Below are 18,027 nucleotides of genomic sequence, written 5' to 3'. Positions count from 1 at the left end.
CAAAAACGACTGAATTAGGGGGAATTTAAAGGCTGGTGCCGAAGCTCTGTTTCTAAGCTGTCATACTGTTTCGCGCGCCACCGGAAGTCCGTCTCTGGTATTTCTACAACGAGACTCGTAGTGGGGGTTATCTCAGCCATGGTTGAGAATGAATTGGGGGAAAGGAACTTTGGCTTTGACTCCCTCAAGAACATGAGCCACGACATGGAGGAGAAAGGGATTGTTGGCCGCGAATGTCTCCCGCTTGAGCCCCACTTCCCGCTGCCGAGGGACCACCGCCTCGGCGCTGCAGGAGGTGGAGGTGCCTAAGCGCTGCCCGGCAACAATGATGTGGACGTGGAAGAACCAGGAACGTCGGAGAACCCAACGCGGTCGTTTGAGATTCATAATATCGGCTCACACAGCTTTTGGCCGTGATAATATATATTATATGATATAGATATCTATGTATATGATATTATTTAGATATAGAGCTCCAGGACTCCCGTGTGTTCTAGAATATATACGGAACACGGCTAAAGGCTGTGTGCGCCTCGCCATTGCGATACATCCACTGTAAAGAGCGCATGGTACCGTGGCTGCAAGTAGGGCTGGGCGATCTATCGATATTTAAAATATATCGATATTTTTTCAAACGCGATATGAAACGAGACCATATCGTCAATATCGATATAATTAAATTTGCGTTGAAATTACAGCACATTTGTTCCAAATAACCCCAGTTTCGAACCGCGCCTGCCGCCTGCTATTTCGTAACTCTGCTTATGTCTCTCCCGCTCACACACACAGTCTCTGCCCCCCCCTCCACTGACTCACGCCACTTTTTGAAATCGCGAAACATGAGCCGTGTTCGAAATCGTTCACTATTCATTGGGTATTTTAAGTGCACTATATTGTGCATGAAATTAACCACTGAGAATTCGAACACCACTACAAAATGGCGAGCACCCTATATAGTGCACTATATCCATGATAGGAAACGATTTCGAACACAGCTATGGAGTCCGCCTGCACAAGCATCTCCGAGGAGCTTGTTTGCAAGTGAAAGACCAACGGCTCCATAGTATGGAAATGGTTTGGATATAAGCAGTCTGACGAATTACAAAATCACGTAATTTGTAGGGAGTGCTTAAAAACTGTTGCAACCAAAGGGTTGCAATTCTGTGCATAATATTCCGGAGGTGCACACAGCTTTTGGCCGTGATATTATATATTATAATGTTCTCAAATACGAGGCGGAGGCAGTGTCTAGTCCACGGTTTATTCAACCATCAAACTGTATTCAATTCTGAACGGTAGGAATAGTAATTGTAAATCGAAACAGTAGGTAGGTATAGTAATAACGGTAACTCCACAGTAACTTCAAGGTTTCTCACTCCGCGAGACCCAAACATAAAACATTAGGTCCCATGACATGAAAATCTCACTTTATGAGGTTTTCTAACATAAATATGTGTTCCCCTAGCCTGCCGATGGTCCCCCAGTGGCTAAAACTTGCGTTTGGTGTAAAACGAGCACTAGCTGTTCTGCTCGCCTTTGAAAAAACGGAGGCTCGAGCGTGCTGATTTGGAATGTCTTTAGGTCCGTCACAAAGCATCTAAGCTCCTCCCCTTACTCTGCCTGGCCCGCCCAGAGACGTTGGCCCGCCAATGAGACACGACCGTGCGAGCGCCTCCATTTTTATGTATTGCAAATACATAAAATAGCATGTCATGGGACATGACATGCAACGCCCCCCCCACGCAGGCGTTACGGTTCATAATATTTCGGAGTCGCACAAAGCTTTTGGCCGTGAAGTTATATATTATAATGTTTATTATAATGTCTCAAATACGAGGCGGAGGCAGTGTCTAGTCCACGGTTTATTCAACCATCAAACTGTATTCAATTCCGAACGGTAGAAATAGTAAGATCAAATCTGCGGGCGGAGCGTGCCGCCGCCCCCCCCCCCCCCCCCCCCCCCTCGACAAATATCTATATTTATCTTATATCGATATTCTGCTTGAAGATATCGGGATATGACTTTTGGCCCATATCGCCCAGCCCTAGCTGCAAGCTGCTCAGGGCCACACCCCCACCCTTCTCCTTGACTCACTCCTCCTCATTTGCATTATAGCTACAGACACCAAAACAGCGCATTTGGGGGAAACTCAATGTGCGACTTGCTCGGAGTGGCTGTAACTCTGCACCACGGCTGAATTTCGGGAACGTCTTTGAATACTGTGTTAGTGGCCCACTAATACCTATATTAAAGCATCCATAAAATAGCATGTCATGGCACCTTTAATAATTAGAAGCCCAACCAGTGTGAGAGGCACCCTACGGTACATGTTTGGCGGCCAACCTCAGTGTACTCAGCACCTATTGCTATTACCAGTTGTATTAGATGTCAAGCCCTAAGCCGTCACATCTTGCCCCCTTCGTTAATTGTTTTCACTCCCTGTCCTTATGTTTCCTTGATTGTCCTCACTGACCTCAATTGTTTTATCCTGTCCCTCATCAATATTGCTCTCAAAGGCTGTTTCCCAATGTGAAGGCTGTAGTCTCGCTAAAACACTGAGATGCGTTCTATGGAGATGAGGCTGGCTAGAGTGCTTCCTGGCGTTTGTGAGCGTTCAGAGTTTGAAACGACTTGCTCGTTACGTGTTTGACCCTGTGAGGGACATGCCTGTACTGTCCGACTGCCACCCGGTGGAGAGGGATCAATTTCAGGCTCCAGCTCCACCTTCGGATCGTGTGGGTGTGACTGGTGTGCGTCTGGGTGCTGCCGGAGCATGGACACTGCCATTGAATCGGTCTGCTGCCGAGAGCTCCCGGTCAACCTTGACCATCTAATGGTGGGATTAGGTTGCATAACCATGCATAGGGTATTTCGGATGCTGTGTGGCGAGACAGAGGTTATGGAAGTGGCCATGCTCTCTCTAAGGGACGTCTGAGCGGAGACACTGGAGCGCCCCATAAATAGCAAGTGAATGAATGAATGAATGAATGATCTTTATTGTCAAAGTACAGGTACAGGTACAGGTAAATCGAAATTTGGGAGAGCTCCCCCCTGGTGAGGGGGGAGTGCTTAATGAAGAAGAGGACAAGGAACATACATAAACAATATATACAGTATGATAAATAAAAAATAAATAAAACACTTGATATATATCTAACTAAAACTACCACATCTAATATAAATCTAACTAGAAAATAAATAAATATTTAATATAATAATATAAATGAATAGATAAATAAATAGATTGTTCGAAGGGAATTGCACAGTTCCCCAGTAGCTGCCACATGTTATGTGTGCGTGTGTGATACTACAAGGTCAGGTGTTGGCAACGTTCAACGCCTGTATGGCCCTGGGGTAGAAACTAGATACAAGTCTGTTTGTCCGTGCAGCCATAGTCCTGAACCGCTTCCCTGAGCGCAGCAGCACAAAGTGTTCGTTACCCGGGTGGGTTGGATCCTTGGAGATCTTGGTAGCCTTCTTGAGGCAGCGGGTGTTGTACAGTTCCTCCAGAGAGGGGAGAGGGCAGACGATGATCTTCTGGGCCGAGTTAACGACCCGCTGTAGTGCCTTCCTCTCTGCAGCTGTGCAACTGGAGAACCACACGCAGATACAGTAGGTGATGATGCTCTCAACTGAACAGCGGTAGAAGGTCACAAGCAACTCCTCCCTAAGGTGGTAGTTCCTGAGGACTCTCAGGAAATAGAGTCGCTGTTGTGCCTTCTTAATGATGGCTGTGGTGTTGTTCCTCCAGGACAGGTCCTCCTGGATGTGCACCCCCAGGAAGCAGAAGGCTGCGACCCTCTCCACGCAGCCACCGTCGATGAGCAGGGGCTGGATCGCAGTCTTCGTCCTCCTGAAGTCGATGATGACCTCCCGGGTTTTGAGCTGGTTCAGCAGCAGGTTATTAGCCTTGCACTGCTTGCTCAGCTGCTCCACCTCGTCCCGGAATGCAGTCTCATCTCCCCCCAAGATGCGGCCCACCACGGTGGTGTCGTCCGTATACTTTATGATGTCATTGCTGGGGTGAACGGGGATAAAGTCGTGAGTATAGAGGGAGTAGAGCAGGGGGCTCAACACGCAGCCCTGAGGGGACCCAGTGCTAACTCTGAGGGCTGTGGAGGTGTTGGAGCCTACCCGCACCCTCTGGGGGCGGTCAGACAGGTCCTTAATCCAGGTGCAGGTGTTGAGTGGTAGCCCCAGGTTTGTCAGTTTAAACACCAGCCTGTCCGGAAGTATGGTGTTGAACGCCGAGCTGAAGTCCACAAAGAGCATTCTGATGTAGCTACAACTCTCCTCCAGGTGGGACAGGGTGGAGTGGAGAGCCGTCGCGATGGCGTCTCCTGTGGACCTGTTGGCTCGATAGGCAAACTGGTGTGGGTCTAGTCTGGGCGGCATGGATGAGATGATGTGACTACGGACTAGCTTCTCAAAGCACTTCATGGTGATGGGTGTGAGTGCCACCGGGCGGTAGTCGTTGAGGCAGCTCACAGTGCTTTACTTTGGGACCGGGATGATTGTAGAGGTTTTCAGGCAGGGTGGGACGATGGCCTGGGACAGGGACCGATTAAAGATCTTGGTGAGGACCCCGGTCAGCTGGTCAGCACAGTCCCTCAGCACCCGTCCCGGAACGCCGTCCGGCCCTGCTGCTTTTCTGGGGTTCACCGCCTTCAGCGTGCGTCTGACCTCGTGTTCTGTGAGGGTGAGGCTGCTGGGGGCAGGTGGGTGTGGGGGTTGTGATGTCGATTCCCCGCCCGGCCCCATCTCGAACCGTGCGTAGAAGGAGTTCAGCTCTTCCGCCAGCTGTGGGTTATCCGCGTCGGCGGAGAGCCTGTTGGCTCTGAAGTTGGTCATGTGCTGGACCCCCTGCCACACCCGCCTCGAGTCGTTGCTCCGGAAGCAGTCTTCGATCTTGCCCTTGTACTCCGCCTTGGCCTCTTTGATGCCTCGGTCCAAGTTAGCCCTGGCGATGTTATAGAGGGCCTTGTCTTTTGACCTGAAAGCGGAGTCTCTCTCCCTGAGCAGTTGCAGCACCTTTCTGTTCATCCATGGCTTTGTGTTGGGGTAAACCCGGACAGGCTTGTCCATGGTGAACGAGTCTACACAGTTCCTGACATGTTGGAGGACCGTTGATGTGAACCTTTCCAGGTCCTCATGCTCGTATTCCTCCCATCTGGTGTCATGGAGACTGATCTGCAGTGGCGTGGAGTCTGCTGGCCAGGTTTTGACTGTCCTAGTGGTGATGGGAGCACTTTTCCTGATGGGGGTGTACGCTGGAATCAGAAGGATGGACACATGGTCTTGCCTAGGTGAGCCAGCGGTCTAGCTATGTAGGCTAGTTTAATATTGGTATAAACCTTGTCCAGTGTCTTTTCTCCCCTCGTGGCACATTTAATGTGCTGGTAGAATTTCGGAAGTACTACCTTTAGATTGACGTGATTAAAGTCCCCGGCGATGATGGGTACTGCCTCAGGGTCCATGCTCTGTTGTTTACTGATGACGTCATGTAGCTGAGCTAGTGCTATGTTCGCATCAGCGTCGGGAGGAATGTAAACAGCTGTGATCAGCACAGCATTGAATTCCCTCGGGAGGTATGTAGGCCGGCATTTAACTGTGATATATTCCAACTCCGGGGAACAGTGGCTACTCACAGTTCTAGTGTTGGAGCTCCAGCTGTCTTTAGTGAAAATTAGTAAGCCGCCACCGTGATGTTTCCCACTAGCCTTAGTTCTATCAGCTCGGTGAGCTGTACGTCCCTCCAGTGCTACCGCAGAGTCGGCAATGGACACCTGGAGCCAGAGTTCTGTGAAAATAAGCACACAGCTATCCTTCACGATGTTGTTAGTTGCAACCCGCAGTCTCAGTTCGTCCATCTTGATAGCAATTGATCTAACGTTGGAGAGGAAAATACTCGGCAATGCTGGTTTGTCCGGGCATCTCTTCATCCTTGCTAACAATCCTCCCCTGCGGCCCCGTCGTTGCTTACGATCCCTTCTTTGTCGCTTGCGCTTCAGATCCGGGACCATGAACCAACTGTCACCCGGTATCCGGGCGATGTCTTCGGGTATTCCGTGTTCGCCTAGGTACTCAGCTGAGACGGCCCTTTCACTGTGTGTACCGATCCCTAGCAAGTCGTGTCTGCTGTAGGTGTGTGCAGAGCAATTGTCTACCGATATTAAAACTAAAACTAAGACATAAATAAAACTGTACATTAATAAACTAGAGAAGGCACCAGCCGGAGGAGCTCCAAGCCGCGCGTCTATGCGCGCCGCCATAGCAACCATAGCAAAAGTAACAAGGCGAAAACGATCATTCCCCCGCTGATATCCTTTGATGCGTTTCAGGAATATCTCCTTAAAGACGGACTCATTGCGGAAATGCAACGAGCTGTATAAATGCTGTAGTACCTACATATTCAAGGCGCTGGTTCTCCACACCGTAGTTGTTTAACCTTTTAGATTGAGTAGAAATACTTTTTAATGCACAGTAAGTAATTAAATTGACCAAGGGGCTGTATTTAAAGCTACAAAAACACCAAAAAAAAACTAACTTTCAACGCAACTCTAACGTCGCTTCAGGCGTCCACACGAATCCTAACACGAAACCGCATAGGTCTGGTTTTATTTGAAAATACCCTGGGACCATGGACGTATTAAAGAACATGGTTTATTATCTGCCTAATAACATGTTTATTAAAGAAATGGTTTCACAAAAAAAATCGGCTCCGGGTGGACGGGACCTTGAAGACATGTTAGATGCACTTTTGGAGATACACCCGCGGATGAGCATAGATGCGAGGCGGATTCACGAGTGTCACGTTTACTTTAGGTGGATGTTAAAGGTTTACTTTCTGGTGGATGTTGGTGGATATGCACAGATGGATATTGCACATTCATAGTAAGATACATCTTACTATGAAACTACTTCTTCGAGTTTAACTCCCTCTGCATCAGCAATCGGCTAGTCGGCGAACAACAGGGTGAGTAGAAAGGGACATTTGTGGACGCCGTGGTTTCATTAGCAGCTTGGAAACATAGATCTGTGATAACGTCAGTAATAGTTTACACACTTTATGGTCGGAGTGCAAGCTTGTGGAGATTGACATGAAAGGGGCTGATTGACATCGGAGGGTTAGTCAGTTTTAAGGCTGCCAGCCATGTATTAAGGGCTGGTTTCCTATTCAAAGGTAGCCTGTGGAAATGTATGATTACCCCAGCAGCCTTAGCCCTGTATAATTCATTAATGCAGCCAGGGGGAATGCAGACCTGGTTGTTTGCTTTTCCGTAGCCATTTCAGCGAGCCTCAGACCCTGACTCATTACCTGCTATGGCTGCTCGAGCCACAGAGTAGGAGTAGGTTTACCATGCCAGTGACGTAGCTGATTGTTGAAATCCAACATGGAGGCGCCCTGTAATACTTTCACACCTTTCACCGTACAATTTAATCCCTTTTAGCAAGTTCAGGCCTTTTTAGTTATTGTATTGTAGTTATTAATACTTCTCCAGTGGTAAATATTTTAATATTTAAATTGTTGAAATTGTTAGTAGTTTGTTAAAACACCAGCTTCGTACATATTAAAACAAATCAATCCATGCAAAATATAGCCTATCATTACGTTACAAAAACTTTTGAAAATCGCACAGGTCTTAAAGCTTTTTTTTTTTGGCACTTACATAGTGAATCTATAAAAAGTAATACGACACAAAATATTTCTGAAAACTTTAAAATAACTTAACTTGTGTAAAGCAATGTGTATTGCTTTCCAATCAACAATTTTTAAATCCCCCGCGCAGCATTTGAAGGCAGAGGATTGAGGGTATTTTTGCTAGTTGATGATCAAGCGATGCATCCTTGAAAATTCTCTGAATTGTCAAAAACAAAGGATGCAAAAAGGGCGCGAGTTTTCGAGTGTTCTCAACATTGGAACAGTGCTTGTCAGCGCTCTATGACGCGGCATCCTCAAAAGGGCGGCTGTTGAGCACTCTTCCTTCACATTTGGAAACAGCCCTATTACATTTTGTCACTGTGTTTCCCTTCCTCGTGCCAGTTCGTCTTCGTTCTCTTAATCAAGCGTCCCAGGAATTTCCAAGCGATATCCAAGGCTCCTGATTCCTGATGCCTGCCTGTTGACTAAGCCTTTGCCTTCTCCCTGCCGGATTGTTTGCCTGAACAACGACTGATTACCTGTGTGCCTACCCAATATGCCTTTGCCTTGCCATGCTAAAGCATTAAACATTAATTAATTAAGCTTTGGCAGGGGGCAGTGGCAATGATTTGGGAGCTGGGGGTGAATTGCTAGGAGAAGGTTCTACAAAAAACAGTTCAAAATTCTAAATGTGAACTATGAACGTGAACTACTCCAGTTTAATCTGTGTGAACTGAACTTTGAGCAAGCTCTCGGAAGAGTGAACTTGAACAACACTGCTTGTTTGCATCTGTCAATCCAATACTTGGCCAAGCCATTTGGAGGTTAAGGTTAAAACTAGATATAATATAATCAAATGTTAGACTTTACTCTATCAAGATACGAGATAAGTATGGCATTTAAGAATGACAAACAAGCTAAACATTACAACATGCTCAGGATAAAGATATTGTTGAAGAGTATTACCATTGATGACTTGGCATGAGGTGAAGTAGCGTGTGAAGACTTGGATATCTAAGGCAGCACTGGACAGAATGAGCTTCAATGTGGGAATCGTCTGCACCAGCTCCTTTAACTTAGTCAGCAGGAAGTCTGTGAGTCCATCCCGCTCATGGACCTCATCCTAATGAAAGAAGTGGAGAAGGACTTTAAGCATATGCATGTCTGAACGAAAATCACTTCAAACAACACACATTTGGACATTGTTAATGGTTCGAATTCATCTATCAACAAACCTAAGCTGTGCAGTGGAAGGAGCTTTTTAGTCATTTTCCAATCATCATATAAAATCAACAGTGCAGAGTCACATTCATTTATCAATATTTTTAACATTAAAGTGTAATTCCAGCAAACAATCCAGCATCGCCACAACGGCTGGAAAAAACGAATCACTGCGCACTCCCAAGTAAATGGCTACCGTAAATAATATAATAGAGGCGACAACAAATTGTACTCAACAATCTCCCCTCTTGATACTTGGCTCTTTGTGACAATATCTAGCGAGTGTTGAAAGGAAATGGAAGGAGTTGCATATGTAAGTTACGGACAAAATATTTTTGTTACATTTGTTGGCGCCTCTATTATATTATTTACGGTAGCCATTTACTTGGGCTGTCGAGAGCTTGGAATAAACGACTGAACTCCGGTGCATTCTGTAAAAGACTTGTATGGACTTCCTGTAAACATGGACCTACCGGTAAGGCACAGACTTGTAAAACAGTCTTTTTAAATAAACTTCCGGTACGCTAACTAAGTTGTTGATGCTTCGTTTTATGTGTAGGGACCCTAATCATGCTACAGCAGAGGTTTGGCGCTATTTTGAGCAATATTAGTAGATAAAAAATGCCAATTTGGACACGTTCACGCACTGCCTCTAGCCAATGCAATGTAAGCCATTTGGGCTGTTAGCGTTGCTCCGGGCAAGTTCTATACTGGTTGATAAACGAAAGAAAGTGTCTGGAGGGCGTATTGTATCTGCTTTCATGCCGAAAAAGACCCTGGGTTCAATTTTCACCAGACTTACACTTTAAATTCTGCCAAAACTAATGGTATTGGATTTCTTCAACTGAAAGTTGTCACTGAAATTATGGAAAAGTAGGCTAAAGCAATGCTTTCCAAACACCTTTTACAATGATTTAAATGGACTAAGAGAAATGCTTACAAGGCACTCTAAATGTAGTATGTCCCAAACCGTTCTTCCGCTGTCGGCACCCTCTTTGGACCATAGTTAAAGTGTTTAACCTTGATGACAGCTTTGTTATCTCGTGAGACATAGCTGCAGTAATGCACATAAGTTGATATTGAAATAAGTCTACGTTAATTAGATTAATTACATATTTTTTATAACATATTTTAAAATCATATTTGTGTATATGTGGTTAAGATAAGACTCTGGGACAAATCAAGGCCCGCCCCAGACATTTTGCCTGAAAATACATATATTTTATTATTTATTAAAGGGACACTGTAGCATTTTAAGTAATGTATTAGCTAAAATCAAAGTCTTCATTCACAAATATGTCCTCATTGGTGTAAAATCACCGCTACCAATAGTTAGATTTATCCTTCTGAGCCAGGGCTCCACAGTGCGCCCATTTCACTCGCATTTGCGAGCAAATATTTCGGCGTGCGAACGAGAAAAACAAAACAGGAGCACGCGTGCGAGTGACTACTCCACAGCGCACTATACTGTGCGTTCACACCAAACGCGAAGGGACGAAACGATTCCATACAAAGCAACGATTCCATTTGCATCGCGACACTTTTGCCCGGCACGGGCGAGCGCGTTCACGTGGATTTCAGGTGGATTTGCAGCACGCCACTTTTGCTCGAGTTGAAATATTTAAACTTTGCCACGACATTCGCGTGATGACAGCCAATCAGCGTTCAACAGCGTGGCCACTGAGTGACGTGCGTAACGTAACAGCCAATCAGTTTTCAACCGGCCAACCGTTCCCTGCAGTGAACCGCAGAATGGAGGAGAAAGTGATTGTTGCCGTTTGTGACTCCCCGAGCTCTATATAGAATAGTATATAATATAATATAATTGTATACATAATTTCACGGCCAAAAGCTCTGTCCGCCTCCAGCTGGCCGTAGCGTGGGAGGCGCTACGGGAGGGTTTAGCGGGGTTTGTTTACCTACGTTGCTATGGTTACCAGTCTTGTGTGTTCCACGGTTTATTAGGTATCTAAATCGCTGTCTAATCAATACTTCATTCACTGCCTCTTCCATGGTCATTACAATATTATGAATAGACTGCGTGGAGAAAGTTAATGCTGTTACTGTAGTCGATAAAGCCTCCAAATTCAACCCCCGACTCGTTGAAGGATTTCGGGTGGCTAGTTTATGATGCTAAGAACATGAAAATGTTCTGTACATTTTGTAAGGAAGCCCCATTGGCAATGGCAAGCTCCTCTCTGTTTATAATGGGGAACCCTAATCTGAAACGCGATGCTGTGGTGAAACACATCGAGTCCACTAGGCATTCTCGCTGTCCCGATTTCTATATAAATTCGCACCCAGCCCAATAACCCTGGTACGGTGGAAGCCGAAATTGGTGCTGTTTTGTGTAGCATAAATGTAATCTTGTCTATTTATTTGTCTTAATTTTGCTTTAGTAAGTTGTTGCTGTTGGTGTGTGCAATTTCTGCACGCAAATAAATGTTCTAAACAAAAACCTATTGTGCCCCCATTTTTTCCCCCTGTGCTCCTACATTTTTTAACTTAGGGGCACGAGTGCTCCTGAAAAAAAAAGTTAGTGTAGAGGCCTGTTCTGAGCGAAGAATTTCTTGTATATTACTTACGGTGAAGTCCTATGGAGGCATCCATGTTGTGCCAGTCTATGAAAAACAACAATGGCCGAGAGGGACAGACAGCACGTGGTACTAGCAGGCTAAACACGTCTTCGCTCAAAGTCAGCATGACTGAAACGTAGAAGGAGCTCAGCGAGATGCGCTTGTCACTGGCCCAGCAAATTTGAAAGACTGCACTGCACTTTCGTTCATAATGCATGATCATAATAATGTCTGCCAGAGGAGAAGGAATCCTCGTCGCCAAAAAAGCAAAAAAATAATAATAGGCAACGTGTGACCGGTGAATTCAAAAGACGAGGGTAAACATTGCGGTAGCTTTTCCAAGGTTTAAGGAGATAATGAAGGATTACGATTTTCAAAAGGACGCTGAGGTTGCCTGCTTTCTTCTCGAAAGGTAAGTCAATGAAAAGGTCTTAATGAAAAGCTTCTCTCATTGCTTGGTCTGTAATTCATTACATAGGCAGCATAACACTAGAACACATAGTTAAAAGCCTCATTGGCGGATAGTAGGGATGGGCAAAATTATTCTTTTCCGGGAACTAGTTCTTTCAGTTCAGTTCACTATAACGATTCGTTTATTTGATTCGGTCGTTTTGATTCGTTCGTTATGTCAGATTACGTCTTAAAAAAAATAAAAATTAAAACTTTTTTTTATTAATATTTTTTTTTTTAATTGGTAGGACCGTCAAGACCACAGTCCGCCGTTTGGAGATGCCTGCTATATAGTATAACCGAACGTCCCACCAATATTTATACCACTTGCTTACTCTCTATATTTCATTCATGGTTTTACATTTATAATTTTATTTTACTTTACATTTAATTTTTCATTGTTCAGGCATTACAGAACTTGCATGGTCATAAATAAAAAATACAAACGCAGTTTAATTTCTTTGTTTGTTCTTAAATTGATGTAGAATGGAGCAAAGACTCCTGGGATTGGGAAATACGTTTATCCAATAAACAGATGGAGGTCAAGTCTATTTTTGAAAAAATGTAGGGGGATATATGAGTGGCCCCACGTCGAATGGTATGACCCAAGATACGTCAGACAGAAAGCGCGCATATTCGACGGTACCGCCTTGTCATTGGCTTACCCAGGTGCCATTGCAACACCATTGCTACCTCTCATTGGCTGAATCTTTGAGAACGTTGACTCAATCAATATAAGTCGCGGGGAGACGAAGCTCTGTTCGTTTGTATATTTTATTTACGTGACCATATTTTTGGTTTATGTTTAAAAAAAAGAATCAAAGAACCAGTTCTTCTTGTTTTGGGGAACCAGTTCTTGTTGTTCACGTTCGGGATTCGTTCGTTGTAACGAATCGGTCGCGACCGACACATCCCTAGTGGATAGCAGCATAGGCTATGTTTGATTGAATAAGGGTTGCATTTTATGCCCACTACCTCCCACCTTTCACTGCCTCTCTGCCCTCCCCCTCTTCCTCTCCCTACCGTTGAATCACCTAATGATCTCTGACAATGTTTATCACTACTAATTAATTACTAATTTATTTATTTATTATTACATATAATTCATGCGATGTAGAGAAATATAAGTGCTAGTAAAAGATTTGTGTTTGTTGAGTGTCAGGTTGTTTACTGATGCTAAAGGTTAGACTATGACATATTAATGTTAAAAAATAGTAATAATAATAAATGATATAAACATGGAAACATATTTAACTATCTTGCTCGAGGAGTAATTACTCCAATTACGCTCCTCACTCTAAAGAAAACTCGATGAGGTAGTATTGGATGACATGTTGTCATAGCTGCTTGGCGCATACCGCCTACCGTAGTTGCAACCAGGTTGCAACGTCCATTTTAAAAAGCAAGCACTATTCTTTTGAATGCAATACAAAATTGTCACTTTAAAGAATATTTTTCATTTTTCAAAGTCATGTAACAAAAATTTAGTTTTGGCTTAAAAAAGGAACCTTCATGCACTGGTTAAAACTCAAAAGTACTCATAAACTTATATTTACAAACTATCCAGACAGAAGTCATAGGTTCTTGAGGCAGATTTGTTCACCATCATGTCCTTAAGTCAATGAGGTCACCAGATATGCTTGTTGAAAGTTTGGGCACCATTGGGCAAATCTGTGTAATTTCTATTCAATGTAAATATGTAGTCAGCCTCTATAGCTGGAGAGAGTTTCATAATAAGTGGCATAGCAGTTTTTGCTGTTTCGGTCATTCTGGCGGTAATGTGATCAGTTGAAAACTTTGAAGAAGCATAACTCCTCAGCCTTTTGATGTACGATCATGAAAGTTAGTTTGTCCATCCCCAGACCCAAGGTGAGCGGGTTGTCAATCGTAGTCTAACTAAAAACATCTTAAAGAGCTCATGTCATGCCACCAAGTGTGGGTGTGATGACCTGGTACAAGCCGTACCAGTCATTCCTTTCCTGGGCCATAGTGACCTCACAAGTGGGCATGTCCACCCAGATTTATGAAGGACGTCAGAATCACAATGGTCTGTCAAGGTCTCATTGGTCTTCAGGGTCACCATGGCCAGTCTGCGTCACAATGGTCTGTCAGGGTCACAATGGTCTGTCAGGGTCACAATGGTCGGTCAGGGTCCTAATTGTCTGTCAGGGACACAACGGTCAGTCAGGGTCAGTCAGGGTCTTAATGATCTGTCAGGGTCTTATGGGTCTGTCAGGGTCTTAATGATCTGTCAGGGTCTTAATGATCTGTCAGGGTCTTTGTAGTCTGTCAAGGACTTGAAAAAAAGATTTCTGAAAATTTCACTTTCTGAGGTTTTCTAAAATTATCCCTTAGTTCCCCTAGCCTACCTATGCTCCCCCAGTAGGTAGAAATTGCATTGGGTGCAAAACAAGCACTAGGCATTCTGCTCCGCCTTCGAAAAAACGAAGATCAAACGTGCCGTTTTAGAATTTTCCCCGTATGCCGTCATAAGGGGAGATGCCACCTCCCCTTTGTCTGCCTTGCCAGCCCAGAGAATTTGGCCCGCCAATGAGACAATGAGCTACGACCGTGTGAGCGCCACATGTGTGTGTGTGTGTGTGTGTGATTCACTACCGTCCCGGAAACGTCCCGAAAAACATTTTGAAGCGTCCCGAATCGTCCCAAATCTTCCCATGAATCTTTTTTTACATTTTGAGTTGTTACTTACTGATAATATAATACAAATACAATACATTATTTTGATAAAATAATTTATTTATTTCCAGACTAGATTTGTTTAGCTTCAAGATAACAACCAGTCACAGAACGTGACCTTCTGCCAGTATTCCACCATTTAGTGTCATTAGCTAGGCGAGACCTCCAGTCCGACTTCACCCGTTTAGAAACCACGCTTGCAGGAGGAGCATAGATAGTACGTATATAAAATGGATGTAGCATCCGGGCAGACCTCAGATATTTCAACTGCATCCAATTCTCTTGGCTTATGAGCGTCGCCATTTTGTCATCGTTTGACTCCGCCTCATTTCCTCTAACCAACAACAGAGCATTGATCTGACGTTGGGGGGGGGGATGCGCCCATCTAGGTGACATAAACCGAATTAGCGCGTACCTCATTAGTTGTTTCTTTTGACGGAGATAGCATTCTAATCCTGAAAACTACCCTCCGAGTCGAGGTCAGAGTCAGCGGCTAGCTGTCACTCAAGAACCCGCGCCCCTAATTATTCATAATTTCGAACCTCCAATAAAATGAAAACTAGTCTGCAAAAAGAAAAAATGGAGATATGAACCAAACCTACTGACTAGAAGTAGGTTTAGGGTAGAGGTGTACGCTTCCTCCACAGAGACAACGCAGCGATATCATCAGGGCCGTCGGACTGCGGGTATGAGGTACACAGTTGTGGGGAGCCCAAGCTGCCCATGGGAATAAAAAAATAAATAAATTATGTCTTTAGAACAATTCTGCGTAGGGGGAATTCGGGGGGGGGGTCATCAGTACCTCTTGTATACAGGGCCCAGAATTTGGTGCTACGGCCATGGATATCATCATGAGCAGTTAAACTGGAGAGAAAGTGAAATCCGCGAGCTGCTGAATATGTATGAGAAGGTGATGCAGTTGCATTAAACCATGGTTTCTCAACGGGGGCGTTCGCACAACCTAGGGGGGCGCTGGGAACGTTATTCAATTTTTTGGGGGGGGATTGTAAACTTTTTTATTTTTTTTTGGGGTGATAGGCTACCTGTTGCCCGGGCCGTGGTGCCCGTGGTTCCCGGGCCATTCATTCATTCGTTCACGGGGCATGCCGGGAGTCGCGGGAGACGTGGGAGTGGTCGCAGTGCCCAAGGTTACGGTGCCCGGGCCGCAGGGTGCCGCGGCACTACGGGAGACGTGGCGGCCGGGAATCGCGGTGAATGAATGTTCAATCCAACCATTCCATCCTCAACACTTCTTTCCCCCTCCCCCTCCCTTCCTCCCCCCCCTCCTCCCCCCTTCCTCCCCCCCCCCTCCTCCCCCCTCCCCACCTGGAGGAATTGTGTGTTTGAAATAAATAGCAAGTAGGTTAACATATTGACTAGACAAACGGCAAACAAATTTGATAATCTTCCTGCGTCTGAAATGCACGAACAAGAACATCCCCGCCCAGTGCTCTGGTTTAAAATAAGCATTCCACTGTGTGATCATCCCTGCTGCGTATGACCTCACACACATTGTTGAAATATGCTGGATGCTTTATTCTTTCTATGTGGCTTTTAGTTAAATACCGGGCTATAATAAGACCACGTTGGCTATTTAATCGGCGACAACAGGGGTCATTTCATAGTAGTTGGATATTTTAGCATACCGACAGGCTTTTATCAGGGCTCGGAACACGCAACTCAAAATCGGGTATCAATTGTTGAAAAAAACATTGCTTCGGGTGGATATTGATTTTAGGCAGCAGGTACGGGTGAAATTACAGCTCATCCGCGCAACTCTAGTCTAGACTCCGTGCGCAGCCCCGACTTCTCAAGTGGACCAAGAAAGCCCGCGCCATGACGAACGGGGTATTTTACTCCCTCGGTTTTACACAGGAAACTTGAGATAAAACAGTGAAATCGCAGAGCATGCCAGGCTGCGGCCGAACCGGCTGGGCAGTTTAAAAAGGCCGTCACCATTGTTGCAAGCAGTCTTGCAAGACACAAACGTTTGTGTCTTTTCCACCGACCGCAAATCCGTGTTTTTGTTTAAGTGTTGAAAACTTAAACAAAAAATAATGTATTCAGTGCCCACAAAATTCTCTTCGAATTTTCTCTCTGTCGACCCGAGAGAGAATATTGATCCTCCCGATGAGAATTAATTACGTCCCCGGGACGACTGGACGTGGTTAATTTTAATCTCTGGATTACACACACTAACGCAAGTGTTGTAGACTTCTTTGTTATTTGGATAACCGTTCTGCTGTTGGTATTATGGCGCATAACACGTCGGTTCTTTGACGACTCTGGTATTTCCCCAACGAGACTCGTAGTGGGGGTTATCTCAGCCATGGTTGAGAAGGAATTGGGGGAAAGGAACTTTGGCTTTGACTCCCTGAGACCCGCTGCCGCGAGGCACCACCGCCACAAAGCACCACCGCCCGGCAGCGGGCAGCAAGCGGCCTACTTCAGATTGATGTGGAAGTGGAGGAACCAGAGACGTCTGAGAACCCGACGCAGTCGTTTGTGATTCATAATATCATCTGGAGGCGCACACAGCTTTTGGCCGTGATAATATGTATTATATTATATAGATATCTATGTATTATATGATATTATTTAGATATAGAGCTCCAGGACTCTAACGCAATTGTTGTACACTTCTTTGTTATTTGGATAACCGTTCTGCTGTTGGTGTTATGGCTCATAACACGTCTGACCCTCGTCTCTGGTATTTCCACAACGAGACTCCTAGTGGGGGTTATCTCAGCCATGGTTGAGAAGGAATTGGGGGAAAGGAACTGACGTGTGTCCCGATGGGACTCACTATATTGATGCACCTAGCCGTTCCAGAATCACTCCAGAATCATGCTGTGACCCCATGCTGTCAACAAGGTCACCATATATATCTTATGATAAAGTGAATTGCTTGCTTTATAATTTCTTGTGTGCTTACATATATCTTAAGATAAGGTAAATTGATTACCTTATAATTTCTTGTGTGCTTACATATATCTTAAGATAAGGTAAATTGGTTACCTTATAACTTCTTGTGTGCTTAAATATATCCTAAGATAAGGTAAATTGGTTACCTTATAACTTCTATAACTTCTTGTGTATATTCTTATGTGTTAAAATTGTGTGCCTTAAAATGTCTTACCATAGAGCCAACTGGCTACATTATATACCCTTTTTATGTAGTAAATTGAATGCTTAAACATGTCTCCTTGTGGAGAAACATTGGAGGAATACAAAGAACATGTGTCCCTTTAGATCCCATGATGTATGAACACTCGGCGCGTGATAGCATGTGCACAACTTCAAGCTTCTTGTGTTGCCCCTCGGGCAAAATAAGGGAAACTCTGGAACGTTTATCAAAGGATCTTTTGTTATCAGGAGAGTAAAACAGGGAAATCTGCAGAGAAAGCTCAGTCGTTGGTCGTCACTCGGTCTTTTTGGTT

At 44.8% G+C, this 18,027-nt stretch overlaps 1 protein-coding gene across 3 annotated transcripts in view; it reads right to left on the bottom strand.

Annotated features, from left to right (window-relative positions):
- Positions 1 to 18,027, bottom strand: part of ythdc2 (YTH domain containing 2) — a 225,158-nt gene that overhangs the window by 135,126 nt on the left and 72,005 nt on the right. For all 3 annotated transcript variants that reach the window (XM_060059908.1, XM_060059910.1, XM_060059909.1), the window contains exon 9: positions 8,610 to 8,766. In XM_060059908.1, the coding sequence (XP_059915891.1) occupies positions 8,610 to 8,766 (157 nt within the window). The remainder of the gene's footprint in view (positions 1 to 8,609; positions 8,767 to 18,027) is intronic.

The sequence above is a fragment of the Gadus macrocephalus genome, chromosome 8, assembly GCF_031168955.1.
Source record: "Gadus macrocephalus chromosome 8, ASM3116895v1".
NCBI lineage: Eukaryota > Metazoa > Chordata > Actinopteri > Gadiformes > Gadidae > Gadus > Gadus macrocephalus.
Note: the sequence above shows the minus strand (reverse complement) of the source record. Positions and strands in the feature narration are given on the sequence as shown.